Source organism: Geotrypetes seraphini, chromosome 4 (genome assembly GCF_902459505.1).
Source record: "Geotrypetes seraphini chromosome 4, aGeoSer1.1, whole genome shotgun sequence".
NCBI lineage: Eukaryota > Metazoa > Chordata > Amphibia > Gymnophiona > Dermophiidae > Geotrypetes > Geotrypetes seraphini.
In genome coordinates this window covers 184,887,581-184,901,829 of record NC_047087.1, presented here as the reverse complement: position 1 = coordinate 184,901,829, position 14,249 = coordinate 184,887,581, and the positions used below count along the sequence as shown (strand labels likewise).

The following is a 14,249-nucleotide window of genomic DNA, read 5'->3' as shown; positions in this document are numbered from 1 at the left end:
ATGTAAGTAGCACCACTTACATGTGGAACTGATGGACAGGGCCGGCCCAAAGGACTGTGGCGCCCTGAGCCAACTTTTGTATTGGCACCCCTCAATCCCCCCACCTGTGATCAGGTATTCCCCCCTCTCTCTCTTATCTCCCTCTCCTGTTGGACCGGGTGAGGTTTGAAGGTAGACAGGACTGAGAATTTGGTGTTCTTTATCACTAGCACCCTGGGCCAGGGCCTCACCTGGTTCAAAGGTTGAGCCGGCCCTGTTGATGGAGACTTTAATGGAATCTTGGCACCCAGATGCCATTACATAATTAGTACTCAGCACTCTGCATCTAGGTGCCTAACTTGTGGAACCCAGTTCTATAAAGGAATGTAGGCTCTTAGATTCCTTTACAGAATACTAGAGTAACAAGGTATTAATGCATCTAATATTTAAGTGTGATCAAGTATATCATCCATAGATGATAAGTGTTAGTAAGTGTTAGTGCCTAAGGTCATAAAGACACATATGATTTACAGTATTCTGTAAGTTATACAAGTAAGTGGGAACATTGCCTATGTCCTGCCCAGGTTCCCCTGTATATGTCCATCTTGCAAATTTGGGCTATATAAGTTAAGTGGGTATTTGTAGAATAGCGTTTAGGCAGTATGCTGGCAGCCTAAGATGGTAAGTGCATACATATGTTAGTATTCTAAACATTTACACACTTGCATTTCCCTGAAAATAAGACCTACCCCGATAATAAGCCCTAGCATGATTTTTGGGGTAGATCCTAATATAAACCTTACCCCAAAAATAAGCCCTAATTGGATCGACCCCCCGAAGCCTCTCCCGAATGTCCCCGACACTCCCCGATTCGCTGGTGGCAGCGCTTCCCCCCTCCCCTGTGCAGCATCTTTCCTCCCTTCTCACCCATCCCCTTGCGCACCATCTTTCCATCTCTCCTTCCCATCCCACGCAGCATAACCCCGCCAACCCTCCCACTGCAAAGGCCGACATACCTCTGTTCCAAACAGCAGCAGCACCAGCACTGAACAGACTGCTTCGCGGTCTTCCCCATCGGGACCTTCCCATCCGTCTGCCACATCAGTGATAATGTTATCAGTGACGCAGCACAGGGAAGGTCCTGGTGGGGAGGGAGGAATAGAAAGATGCTGCACAAGGAGATGGGTGAGAGATGATCGTTGTATACAAAAAAAAAAAAAAAAAGAGACATCCCCCGAAAATAAGTCCTAGTGCATTTTTTGGACCCCAAATTAATATGACAGTGTCTTATTTTCGATGAAACACGGTATATAGGTCCAGATTCTGCAAAGGGCTCCTACATCAGCGGTTGCCTATAAAAATGCTACAGATCACATGTCAATCATGCTACAGCAGTATTTGCAAAATCACACCGGCTGTTAAACATAGGCACTGGTAGGTCAGGGTTTTAAAGGCGCTGATGTTTGACGAAAATCATATCTACAGAGGCACCTAAGGTCATTTCTGGTGTATATCATGCCTACTTTGATCTTAGGCGCCATTAGGCACCTCTGCAGATGCAATTATGGCATCCTTTTTATAGGCACCTATAGGCACCTACATTTTTTAAAATGATGTTTTAATTAGTTTTAAATGATGGGTCAATTACCATGCTGATTAACACCAATTAAAATGATTAAGTTAGGCGGTGGTAAAGCCTACTGCCACCTAACTTATGGTGCCATTTAGAGAATTTTGGCCACGGGGCATATGTAATTGTTAGGACCTAGTTTAAACAATTGTCCTGATAATATTTCCTGCTTTTTCACTGTTCCAGCTCCTTAAAAATCAATGATGACCAAAATGATAGAGATTGTACCTTCTCTCCATCATGGCCGGGTGGACCTGGCAAGCCGATTTCACCCTATAGTAAAAAATTATCATAGGTATTATTATTAGTAGAAGTAGTAAATGTTAAGAAATCATATTCAGTGAGTGAGCTTTAAGGGGGTAGCTATCAAATTTCAAGTTTATTAGGTGTTTATATACCGCCTATCAAGGTTATCTAAGTGGTTTTACAATCAGGTGCTCAAGCATTTTCCCTATCTGTCCCGGTGGGCTCACAATCTATCTAACGCAGTGGTCTCAAACTCGCGGCCCGGGGACCACATGCGGCCCGCCAGGTACTATTTTGAGGTCCTCGATATGTTTATCATAATCACAAAAGTAAAATAAAAGTTTCTTGATCATATGTCTCTTTAGCTATAAATGACAATATTATTATTAAGACTTAGCCAAAAAGAAAGATTTATAAACTATAAAGAGTTTTACCTCATGCAAAATTGTCATTTCTTTAATAAGACATTAACTATTCTTTTCTACGGCCCTTCAAGTACCTACAAATACAAAATGTGGCCCTGCAAAGGGTTTGAGTTCAAGACCTCTAATCTAACGGACCTATCAACTTGGACTATCATTATGTGTTATTTTATCACTAAGCTGATGCTATTTTAGCATAGGTCCCTTATACAATGAGACCCAGTTACTAATAATTGGGGTTGTCAGTAAAATGACACTTCTTAACGGTAGCTCACATTGATAGTTCCCCCCCTTAGGATTAGATAAAGAGACTGAATACAATTAGGACAAAAAAGTAAAAAAAATATTTGAGCCCAGCAAGTTAGTTTACTTAAGCTCTTTGTACGCAAAGATCAACTCACTAGGTGATATCTTTAGATTGGGTTTACATATATTAATGACTAGCTTTAGAGAATTACAGTTTGATAGGTTACTGCAAACTTAGGGGTCTTTTACTAAGGTGTGCCAACTGATTTAATGCATACTAAATGCTAACCATTAGTGTGTGCTAAATCGGTTAGCATGCCTCAGTACAGTGCTCTTCAATGCAAGGCCCAAGGGCCAATGGTGGCCTTTGGAAAACTCTAAGGCAGCCCTCATAAATATCCTGACTTTTTTCTTCTGTTTTTTGCCTCTCTATACAAGTTCACAACAGAAAGGGGAAGTGGATGGGAGGAAGAGCCACATGCTTGAAAGACAAGGCATTTCCCACTAGGTGAAGAGAACGTATTTAGAAATGCCCACCTCCTTGAGGATATGCCCAACAAACAGTTTATTATGGGCTGGTGGGGAGGACATCACTGACACACACTGCCGTCATTGACTATGTTACACTAGTCAGCAATGTTGTGACTCGCATGGAAATATATTTGGCGGCTTTCCTTCAACTCGTTGAATCCAAAGTGACCCCCAGCTTAAAAGGACCCCTTAGATAAAGTTCCTTGATTATATAAATTGAACTTTGGATTTTAATATCTGTGTTTGTTTCCCAAGCTGTAAATAAAGCAAGTAATAGTATTAAGAAGTAGGAAGGAAATGTGAGTGAGATATACTGTGCAGCTACAGGAAAACAGTCTTGCAATGAGAAGAAGAAAATCAAATGCCTCTAGTAAGTGCCTAATCATTTTTGAGTGCTTTTCAAGTTTCCCTTTCATGTCTTCTTTATACACCAACTGATGCATTGATCTGACTTGCAAACATGTTCCTTAATTTGATGCTACTTTATTCTTCTCTAGGGTGTGATATCTTGTACCTGTGGAAGTTTATTCTTGTCTTTAACTTCGTTGGAGAATGACACGGGGAACAATGCTTTGCCCGTCCCCGCAGGAACTCAATATCCCTGTCCAATCCCTGCCCCATTCCTGTAAGCTCTGCCTTAACCACACAAACCTCGACCACTTATGATTTTAAAGCATTTGAGGCTTGTACAGATGAGGACAGAACTTTCACGAATGGGGTGGGGGACAGGAAAAGAACTTGCCGGGATGGTAAAATGAGTTCCCGTGGCTACCCTTATCTCACCGGATAACATACAAATTATGCTTACTCACTTACAAATCCCTACTTTATAAAGCCCCAGCAATTATTTTCAAATTATTAATTCCTTATACTTCTAACCGAACGTTACGATCAAATGAACAGCACTTGTTGACGATTCCATCCCTTAAAATCATTAATACAAGACGACAATTTATTTTTTCTGTTACGGCCCCTCAAGTCTGGAACTCTCTTCCTATCTATTTGAGAGAAGAGCGCAACCTTGATAAATTTAAGAGTAATTTAAAAACTTTTCTTTTCAAAGATGCTTTCGATAATTAATTATTTCTTTCTGATTTACTCTTGTTTGTTGATTAAGATTATGGAATATTTATATCCCCTGCCTTATGTTCTTTCCTTGATTGTTCTGCTCTTTTAAACATTTTGTAGTTCACTTCCCTTTTCCCTATATTTACTTGTTTGTTAAGTTTGTTAATAGTCCTTTTTGGACTTAATTTTTTTGTTAAGTATTGTATTACTCCCTTAATGCTGTAATTTTATTACTATGTTCATCACTTTGAAATATGATTAAGCGATTAATCAAAAACATTATTAAACTTGAAACTTATTAAACTTGAAACAGGGAAAAATTTGTCCCTGTGCCATTCTCTACTTCTAACTCATTTCCAAGTGGCATCCCTCTTGCTGCTGTCTGCAATGTATCCTATATAATAAAAAGCTAGCCGCGCATGCGCACTCCTATTTGTGTGTTCCGTGCGCTGTAGGTCTGTGGCCGAAGGAGTGCGCATGCGCGCTTATACGTCACCAGCTGATCGCCTCCACAAGCCGGACCGCAGCCAGCCGCCGATCTCCGTTCCTCCTGCACCATGACACGCCAGGCATGTCCCTGCCTCCTCTGCCGCCGGCCTCGGGCTCCTGGGGGCCGGCGGCGCGAGACGCCCGGCTGGTGCTGAGGCCCCGCCTCCCCGCTTCCGCCCTATATGGCGCTGCCAGACCCGGACAGCTTCCCACAAGGAAATAACAAAACGCCCCTACACTCACAGACCCGCGAGCAGGGTTGCCATGGAAACCCAGCCGGAATAACATGCAGTCGCAAGGGTCAGTGAGAGGGGATCAGGAGCTAAAGAGAGATTGAAAAAAACAAACAAACAGTGGACAAGGAGAGAGAGACACACAGACACTCACAGAAGGACAGGGACTAAAGAGACAGATTGAAAAAATAACAAAACACAGAGGACAAGGAGAGAGAGACACACAGGAATAAAATGACAAACAGACATACAGCAGCCAAGGAGACAGACAACAAAAAAAAAAAATACAGACATACTTACATACAGCGTCCAAGTAGACAGATAGAGAGACAGTGGACAAGGAGACAGCAAAAAAAAAATACAAACAGCCAAAGAGACATACAGAAAAAAATAAAAAATACAATGCCCAAGGATAAATTCAGGAAAAAAAGACATACAGAAATACAGTGGCCAAAGAGTTAGACTGCAAAAAAGACATACAGACATACAGCAGCCAATGAGACAGACAGACTGACAGCGACCAAGTAGACAATCAGCAAAAAAACACAAACAAACACAGAAAGCAAAAAAAGAGAAACATACAGCGGCCAAGGAGACAGGCATGTAACAAATAGGAAAAATATAAAAACTTTTAATAAATCAACTATACGTGAAGAAGGAATTAAAAAAAAAAAAGGAAGAGACACCTACAGGGAAACACAGGATCAAGAGCAAACAGAAGTTTGCAGGAATCTGGAACATATAGAGAAAGGAGAGCAGAGACCCCTGCAAGAAGAGAAAAATAGCAAAGAGACTGGGGATGAGAAAGAGAGCAGAGATGCTTGCAGGGAGAAAAAGCTAAGCAGTAATGTTACAGCTTGAGAGTGCAGACTGAGGAAGAAAGCAGAGACAGCACTACACAGGGAAATGGAGGGAGGAAAGAGACAGAAAGAAAAATACAGACAGACATAAATTCTAGACCCCGTTAATGTAACGGGCTTAACAACTAGTAATGTATGTACTAAGAGAGAGCATCCTTTTATGATGTGGTGCAGGATATGTTCACTGGGCCATCCTTAAATTACGTTTCTTGAATCAACAAACAGAGAAAGACTTAAACTAAAATATACAGAGTGAGTGAATGATTCACAAGGAGGGGTGTCAGATATGACCAGTCCAAGCAATAGTGCTTTCAAAGGTCTTGCAATTCTTCATTCATCCCCTTCCATCCTTTTATATATAGTGATTTTGAGCTTTTTAGTTTAGTGAATTTTGTGTATTCAAAATACTTTTTTATAATAATTTTTTCTTAGATATTTTCTTGTTTATGTTCAAAAACTTTTATATAGACTTGTCTTCAATTCATATAAACAGACTTATCTTATGAGAACTTGTCTTCATAGGCATAGGTAAAGCCTATCTTGTGTTACCAACGTTCAACATTCAATTAGTACTAATTGAATGTTGAACGTTGGTAACACAAGATAGGCTTTACCTATGCCTATGAAGACAAGTTCTCATAAGATAAGTCTGTTTATATGAATTGAAGACAAGTCTATATAAAAGTTTTTGAACATAAACAAGAAAATATCTAAGAAAAAATTATTATAAAAAAGTATTTTGAATACACAAAATTCACTAAACTAAAAAGCTCAAAATCACTATATATAAAAGGATGGAAGGGGATGAATGAAGAATTGCAAGACCTTTGAAAGCACTATTGCTTGGACTGGTCATATCTGACACCCCTCCTTGTGCAGGATATGTTCAGGCAGAGTCTGCAGCACGATTGCTTGAATGCTTTCATAAAAGGTGCTTCTTCCAATTCGCTTCAAACAGAAATGGCAAAAGCAGAAAATGACACAAAACTCTGGAAGATGTCATGCTTTAATGTTGGAAAGGGATTGGATAATATATGAAATTTAGAAGAAATATAGAAGAATAGCAAAGATAAGAGGATCGGTGAAGACAATTGGTGTGCAACTCTTTAATGTGACAAAATATTGATTCGCTATTGAGTGATATCGCTGAAATAAAAAAAAAAAAAATGAGATAAATTATATCTACACTTCCCCCTCTGTATTCGCGGGGGTTAAAGGCAGAGCCGGCCTGCAAATATTAAAAAAACCATGAATAATATTCAGGCCAGTTCTGCCCGCTTCCCCCCGGCTATTTTAAGCCCCCCCTTAAGCCTTACCTGGTGGTCAAGCGGGTTTTCAGGCAGGAGCAATCTTCCAACGCTTCTGCCCTGTGCAGATCGCTCACAGGAAACGGCCGCCTTGAGCTCCCGTAGTCTCTCGAGCCATTTCCTGTGAGCGATCTACACGGGGCAGGAGTGTGAGAAGATCGCTCCTGTCCCAAAAACACACTAGACCACCAGGTAAGGCTTAAGGGGGGGGGGGGGGGGGCTTGCAGGGCTTAAAATAGCCCAAAAAATGAAAATAAATGATGAGACAAACTTGTTTTTTTCTGTTACATAGAGCATTTTGGATCACGGTTCATTTACAGAAGTTAGATAGCTCTAAGATGCTGGCACTGTCATCTTGAAGCTGGGACATTAGATCATTTGTTATTGTATTGCCCATTGATACTTGCTTTTTGGAAATCAATATGGGGGTCATATAAATAGTTTGTTAGATAATCCGGTGGCATTATCCTAGGACACCGTATTGTTTGGCATGTCAATGAGGGTAAGAGCCAAATATCCTCTAATAATAACAAGCTTCTACTTATTATAGGAGTTGCCATACAACAGATTACGAATAATTGGAAAAATTGGGATAGGCTGAATTATAGCTTTTGGTGGAACTCTTTGTGCCACATATTTAAAATGGAAAGGGGAATTGCCATACAGCAGGGAAATTTTAAGAAATTTCAGGTTATTTGGGAGCCATTAACAAGATACTGTAAAGATTGAAATTACTGCATAGAATATTATTATTTTTTCCCTTCTTTTCATACACGTCCAGGGTGGGGTTGAGGGGGGGGAATATGTTATGATTTCTTGTGCTTATGAATAATTGTTGGGTATGAGGGAGGGGGGATATTTGATGCGAGTTAGAATTTGATGATATATTAAGTGTTGTTAAAGTATAAAATGATTGTATTCTATGTTACACTTATTGTGAGTTTTAAAAATAAAGATTTGAAAAAAAAAAAAAAAATTTAAATTTAAAAAACTGCGAATAAGCGAATCCGTAGATATGGAATTCGTGAATACGGAGGGGGAAGTATATTGAGTATTTGTTGTCTATATTTGATGCTGTGACATCAGCTGGTATCACAGAACCCTACAGTCAATATTCAGCCTTCGGCGGACAGCCTCAAAATTCAGTGCTAAAACCAGAAATTCAATATCGAGCCCTGTGCAGGCTTCAGCATGGAATTTTATTTTTTAAAAGCCAGTTAGTGCATGCCGATTAAGTCAATATTAAGACTAGCGCATAAGTATAGGACAGCTATTTCTGACTCCTTACCAGACTTAACAGCCTGTAACTAAGCTGTATTTCAGTAACACAGGTAATCTCCAAATGAATGTGCGTTGTTTGGCAATACATATACATTAATTGCCCATAACATGCCTTATTTTGTGGTAATGTAGCACATCACAACAATAATTTAATGACCATCTTTTATATATCTGTAACTTTCCATCTTTCTTTTATCTAATTGTAACTCTCCAATCAGTGTAATATCCTGGTTAACGTACTGGTCCAACTTATTGTAAACCACTTAGAACTTCATGGCTTTAGCGGTCTATAAATAAAGTATTATTATAATCAGAAGGTACATATAGTAAGCTATTTTGCAAGCAAATATATGCAAATAAGCTCATTACAATGGCAACCAGTAGTGCAATTTATAAAAAAAAATCTTCATGGGCTGTGTTACTGTGGATCAATTAGCTACACCACAAGTAGTGTTGCTAGCTTTCCCCGTGGAGCTTCATCAGGCTAATGCACCTCCTGATGCTCTTGGCACAGCTTGATTGAATTGATTTAATGAGATTCAAATATCTGAATGAAAAAAGAAACGACTCCTCAGTGATTTCCCTCCTCCTCTCAATAGCCTCCCTGTCTTGTTTAAATTAAGTTCCAAAAAGGCAAAGGAGAAGACTGGCATAACCCATTCTCAAAACCTGCCCCCATTCAAGTCTTCTGCAGCAGATGGGCTAACCTACTGAAGAGGGCTTTAAACTAAATTCAGTGGGAAAGGGTTAACAAATTCTTCTACAACAAGGTTCAGAAGATTCACCTTGAGTTCTCAACCAGGTCACCTCCCCTCTTCCTCTTTCCATCTGTCCCTTCTGCCAACCTTCCCTCAACCCCTGCCACCTTTCCTGAAATCACTGAAGAGGAAACTGCACATCTTCTCTCCTTCTCCAAATCCACTACCTGCTCCTCTGATCCGATGCCCACCCACCTATTCAGCACTCTCTCACTGTCATCCCTCCTATCTGTCACATCCTCAACCTATCACTCTCCACTGCTACGGTTCCGAATGTCTTCAAACATGCTGTAGTTACACCTCTCCTCAAAAAACCCTCATAGACCCCACATGCCCCTCCAACTATTGCCCTATCTCCTTCCTCCCCTTCATATCCAAGCTACTTGAATGTGCTGTTCATTGCCATTGCCTGGACCTCCTTTCATCTTAAGCTATTCTGACCCACTTCAATCCGGCTTTCGCCCCAATGCATTTCACAGAAACTGCCATTGCTATAGTCTCCAATGGCCTGTTCCTGATCTCTATCCTTATCCTTCTTTTGACACTGTTGATCACCACCTACTCCTTGATATGCTATCCTCAGCGGGGTTCCAGGGTTCTGTTCTCTCCTGGGTTTTTTTGTATCTCTCCCATTACACTTTCAGTGTATGCAATGGTAGATCCTTCTCCACTGCTATCCAGTATCAATCAGTGTACCCCAAGGCTCTGTCTTGGGATTTCTCCTTTTCTCCATCTACACCCAGTCCCTCAGTGCACTGATCTCCTCTTATAGTTTTCAGTATCATCTCTGGGTTGATGACTCCCAGATCTACCTCTCCACACCAGATATCTCTACAGGAATCCAGACCTGAGTCTCAGCCTACCTGTTTGACATTGCCATTTGGATGTCTCATCACCATCTAAAACTGACTATGGCTAAGACCGAGCTCCTTATCGTTCCACCTAAACTTCCCTCCCCCCAATCTCAATTTTTGTTAGCAACACTCTCCTCCTCCCTGACCTCAGGGCCATCTTTGACTCCTCTCTTTCCTTCTCTGCTCAGATCCAACAAACCACTAAAACCTCTCACTTCTCTATAATATTACCAAAATCTGACCTCTCCTTTCCGAGCACACTACCAAAAACCCTTATCCACACTCTTATCACCTTTTGCCTAGATTACTGCAATTTGCTTAGGGAAGTAGAAAGCAGTGGGCACATCTGAAAAGAGCTATTTTAAGGGCACCAAACCTTTTTGCTAGGAAAGTAAACAAAAGAGGAAAAGGCCGCTTTGGTTGCAAACGTAGTAGCTGAAAAGCTAAGGGAAAAAAGGTTAGCCTTCATATAATAAATTACAATACATCACAGAAAGAAGACGATAGGCTACAATACCTGAAAAAGCTAAGAGTAACTTATAAAGTAGTCAGGCAAGCAAAGATAGAAATGGATTAAATAGCCATTAAAGTAAAATTCAGGGACAGTGTAAGTGATAGGAGGAAGAGCAAAAATGGCATTGTAAAGCTTGAAGGGGAACAATACACAGAAGCTTATAAGGATAAAGCGGAATTCCTTAACAAATATTTCTGTTCTATGCTCTTAGATGAAGGGCTGGGAGTAAGACCATAGAAGACTATTACTACCAATATTCATTATTTCTAGAGCACTACTAAATGTACGCAGCACTATACAGAGTCATGAATGAGACATTCCCTGCTTGAACAAATAATAATAATTTATTTTCTTGTATACCGCCCACCAACAGTTCTAAGCGGTTCACAACAGAAAACTGAGACAAGTCAGCAGAAAATACAATTTCAGGACACACTTCTACATACAATTGTTAATACAGCATTAATTAAAATATATTAAACAGAAATAAAAATTGAAGTAGAAAGCACCATCATGAATGTTAAATGAATCAATCATTCTTGTTCATCAAATAGGTAAGTTTTTAATGATTTCCTAAATGTAAGATAAGAATAAGCTTGAGCAATCAACGGGCCCATCCAAGAGTTCATCTTCCCTGCCTGATACTCCAATGTCCTGTCCAAAAAAGTCTTGTAACGACAGGCCCTTGGGGTAGGGAAGATGAACATACCTGAGTTTCTGGTACATTTTATTGAATAAGACAATTTCAAATAGGATACCAAATAAGAGGGTGCCTTTTAATGACCCAGAATGTGTCGTAGATCTTGCCCAAATTTCAAAAGATGGTGTTTGTGAGTTGATAGCTAAACTAAAGGTAGACAAAGTGATGGGGCTGGATGGGATACTGAATGAATTTAGGGAAGTTCTGGCAGCTCTGCTGTTTGCCTTTTCAATGCATCTCTAGATTTGGGAGTGGTCCCATACATTAATTGCCCATAGCATGCCTTATTTTGTGGTAATGTTGCACATCACAACAATAATTTAATGACCATCTTTTATATACCTGTAACTCTCCATCTTTCTTTTATCTAAAATATGGGACATTGTAGCATGCTTACATGTCAGGACTGCTGATAATGTGGGTCTCCTAAAGATACCTTTAGAGGAAGGTGCAGCTGTCCATAATAAAAAAGAAAAAGACATTGTGGCCATGGAATCCCCTCCTATTCATCTAGCTCTGCCCTCCTTGTTATGGCTCTTCAAACATAATATATCTTCCATATTATATTCAGCGTATCATAGGCTTTAGCTTACTCCAATCTGCTTCAAAGGCTTGTGATGGCATCAGACTACACTTGCTTTAGAAAGACTCCTGGCCATGACTACTATCTATCCAGTAGACATAGGGAAACATAACCACCAGGGATACTGATCAAAACCAAGCGATTTATTGGAGCAAGTAGTATGGAGCCCACATGGTCCATGCTTTGGCCAAGAGGCCTGCCTCAGGGGTTATAACAAATGTGTCAAGTCCATACTACATGCTGCAATAAATCGCTCAGTTTTATCATTATTGGTGATGGTTGTGTTTCCCTATCTTTACTTCTTTTTGTGGATTTTTGCTTGCGGGGATTTGGTCTGTTCTTGTTCACTGTCTATCCAGTGACACATCTAGCTCAATTTGAAGGCATGCAGTAACCTTGGGCAAAGACATTTTGTTTACTGAACTGGTATGATGCTAGCAGTATGATGAGTAGTAGCACTTTATTTGGGAGACTAAGATCATACTCCACGTACTTTGGCTTACACGTGAGATTCATTATTGCATGTGCGAGCAAAACTAACCAATTTGGAGACTTCCCATGGCAACCACTGGGTAATTTGTGCTTGCTCAGTTTTTGATATGCCAATTTTTCTTTCACTAGATGCAGGAAAGTACAAACTTGATTAGAATAGGCATTATTTTGAAAGTTTATAAATCTAGAAAAAGATCATTAGAATTATGAGACCCTATTGACATGTTCATGTTAGTTTCACCAAAAAGTGATAAGCACATATGAAAATAAGTATCTTTACCTTCTGTCCAGTTAGTCCTGGTGGTCCTGCAGGCCCCGGAAGTCCAGGCGGTCCCTAAAGACAATAATTATAAAAAAATGCAAAATTGTGTTTTCTTTGAAAACAATGGGGCTCATGATGATAATTTTTAAAAAATGTTCAAAAAGTGGCCTAAATTGGTACTTGGATGATCAAAAAGACAGAGGGAAGGAGGGCTTGGGATTCCTTCTGCCGGTAGTCGTGGGAGGGGGGGTGCACTGCGCCTTCGGCATGAGAGATTGGGCATCTCTCCTGCCATTATTGGGCTTGTTGGGGGGATGCCGGCAGGAGAGATTGGTCACCACTCCTGCCGCGGTTTGCGGCAGTTCAGGGGGGGGATCGCGATCGCAGCAGAGAGATTAGGCATCTCTCCTGCCGTGATCGTTGCTGTGGGGGGGGGGGGGGGGGGAGAGGGTGGAGAGGGGTATTCTGTAACCGGTGTTGTTTTTGACAGACGCAGGTTACAGAATCCAGCTTTTAGGTGAAGTACTGGCCCCTCCTTCGCCTAAACGCAAGGAGTCAAGACAAAGTCAGACAAGTTCCTGCTAGACCAGAACGTACGCAGGTAAGGCTAGACTCAGTTAGGGCTCAGGTCCTTGACCTAGGGGCTGCCGTGGGAGCAGATTGCTGGGTACGATGGACCACTGGTCTGACCCAGCAGCGGCAATTCTTATGTTCTTAAAAGGTGTGGGTTTGGGCATTTGGGACTTGGGCGATTTTTTAGTCAGGAATTTGGTGAAGGGATAGACGTAGTGGCAGTCTGGGCCAGTAGATTGCTGAACATGCAGGTAGGCCATTCTTATGAAAAACCTCAATTTGGACTTTTTTTTTTTTGAGAATGGACATTTCCCTGCTGCCAACTTCAGCATCTACTGACTTAGGCCAAAAGGGGACTTAGACATTTTTTTTTTTTTATTATGCAAAAATTGTTTTGTCTGACATTAGATTTTCTCCAAAACTGGAAAGAAGGGTCAAAGCACATCAACTCACCTCTCCAGAAGGAATAGGTATGGGGTGGGAAGCCAGGAACTCCCATGTATGACACTCCAAGGCAGAGATAAACTACTGATAACTACTTAAAACAAGGTACCTTTACCCAAATTCATTCCTCTCTCCCTCCCGCGGGTGTTTACCTCCACTGGTCAGCTGCCTCCTCCCAGCCGCACTTCTCTTTGCAAAGCTGCGAGCAGCGGCTTCTGCATGCAGCCCTCAACTGACCCAGAACCTTTCTTCTGACATCTGAGGGAAGGCTTCTGGGTTAGCCTCAGGCTGTGTATAGGAACCGTGGCCGCAGCTTTGCGAAGAGAAGTACAGCTGGGAGGAAGCAGCCGGCCAGCGGAGATAAATACCTGTAGGAGGGAGGCATGAATTTAAGATGAAGAATGGAGGGAAGGACGAGGGGCACATAGGGACACGGAAGGGAGGAGGAGGGTCATGTTGGGACAAGAAGGGAGGAAAAGGTGGCATGTTGACACAGGAAGGGAGATACAGGTTCGTGCTGGGATACAGAATGAAGGGAGAGAGCACAAACTTTGGACAAAGGATGGAAGGAAGGAAGATGGAAGGAAGAAAAGAGGGAGAGAGCATGAACTTGGGACATAGAAGAATGGAGAGAGTGAGGGAAAGAGATGCTGAGGTGGGGAGGAAATAGAAAGGGAGAATTGTTGGGCATGGGAATCTGAGTGAGAGGGAAAGAGAAGGTGCACGTGGGGAAATGAAGAAAGGGAAGAATTGTTGGGCATAGCGAGGGAGAGAGAA

The 14,249-nt window shown here is 41.3% G+C and overlaps 1 protein-coding gene across 12 annotated transcripts in view; it reads right to left on the bottom strand.

Annotated features, from left to right (window-relative positions):
• COL13A1 (collagen type XIII alpha 1 chain) overlaps positions 1-14,249 on the bottom strand; it is a 646,904-nt gene that overhangs the window by 123,550 nt on the left and 509,105 nt on the right. For 11 of the 12 annotated variants that reach the window (XM_033940521.1, XM_033940520.1, XM_033940522.1 and 8 more), the window contains 2 exons: positions 12,474-12,527; positions 1,838-1,882 (listed from right to left, as the gene is read on the bottom strand). In XM_033940521.1, the coding sequence (XP_033796412.1) occupies positions 1,838-1,882; positions 12,474-12,527 (99 nt within the window). The remainder of the gene's footprint in view (positions 1-1,837; positions 1,883-12,473; positions 12,528-14,249) is intronic. The other variant, XM_033940528.1, reaches the window with a different exon arrangement.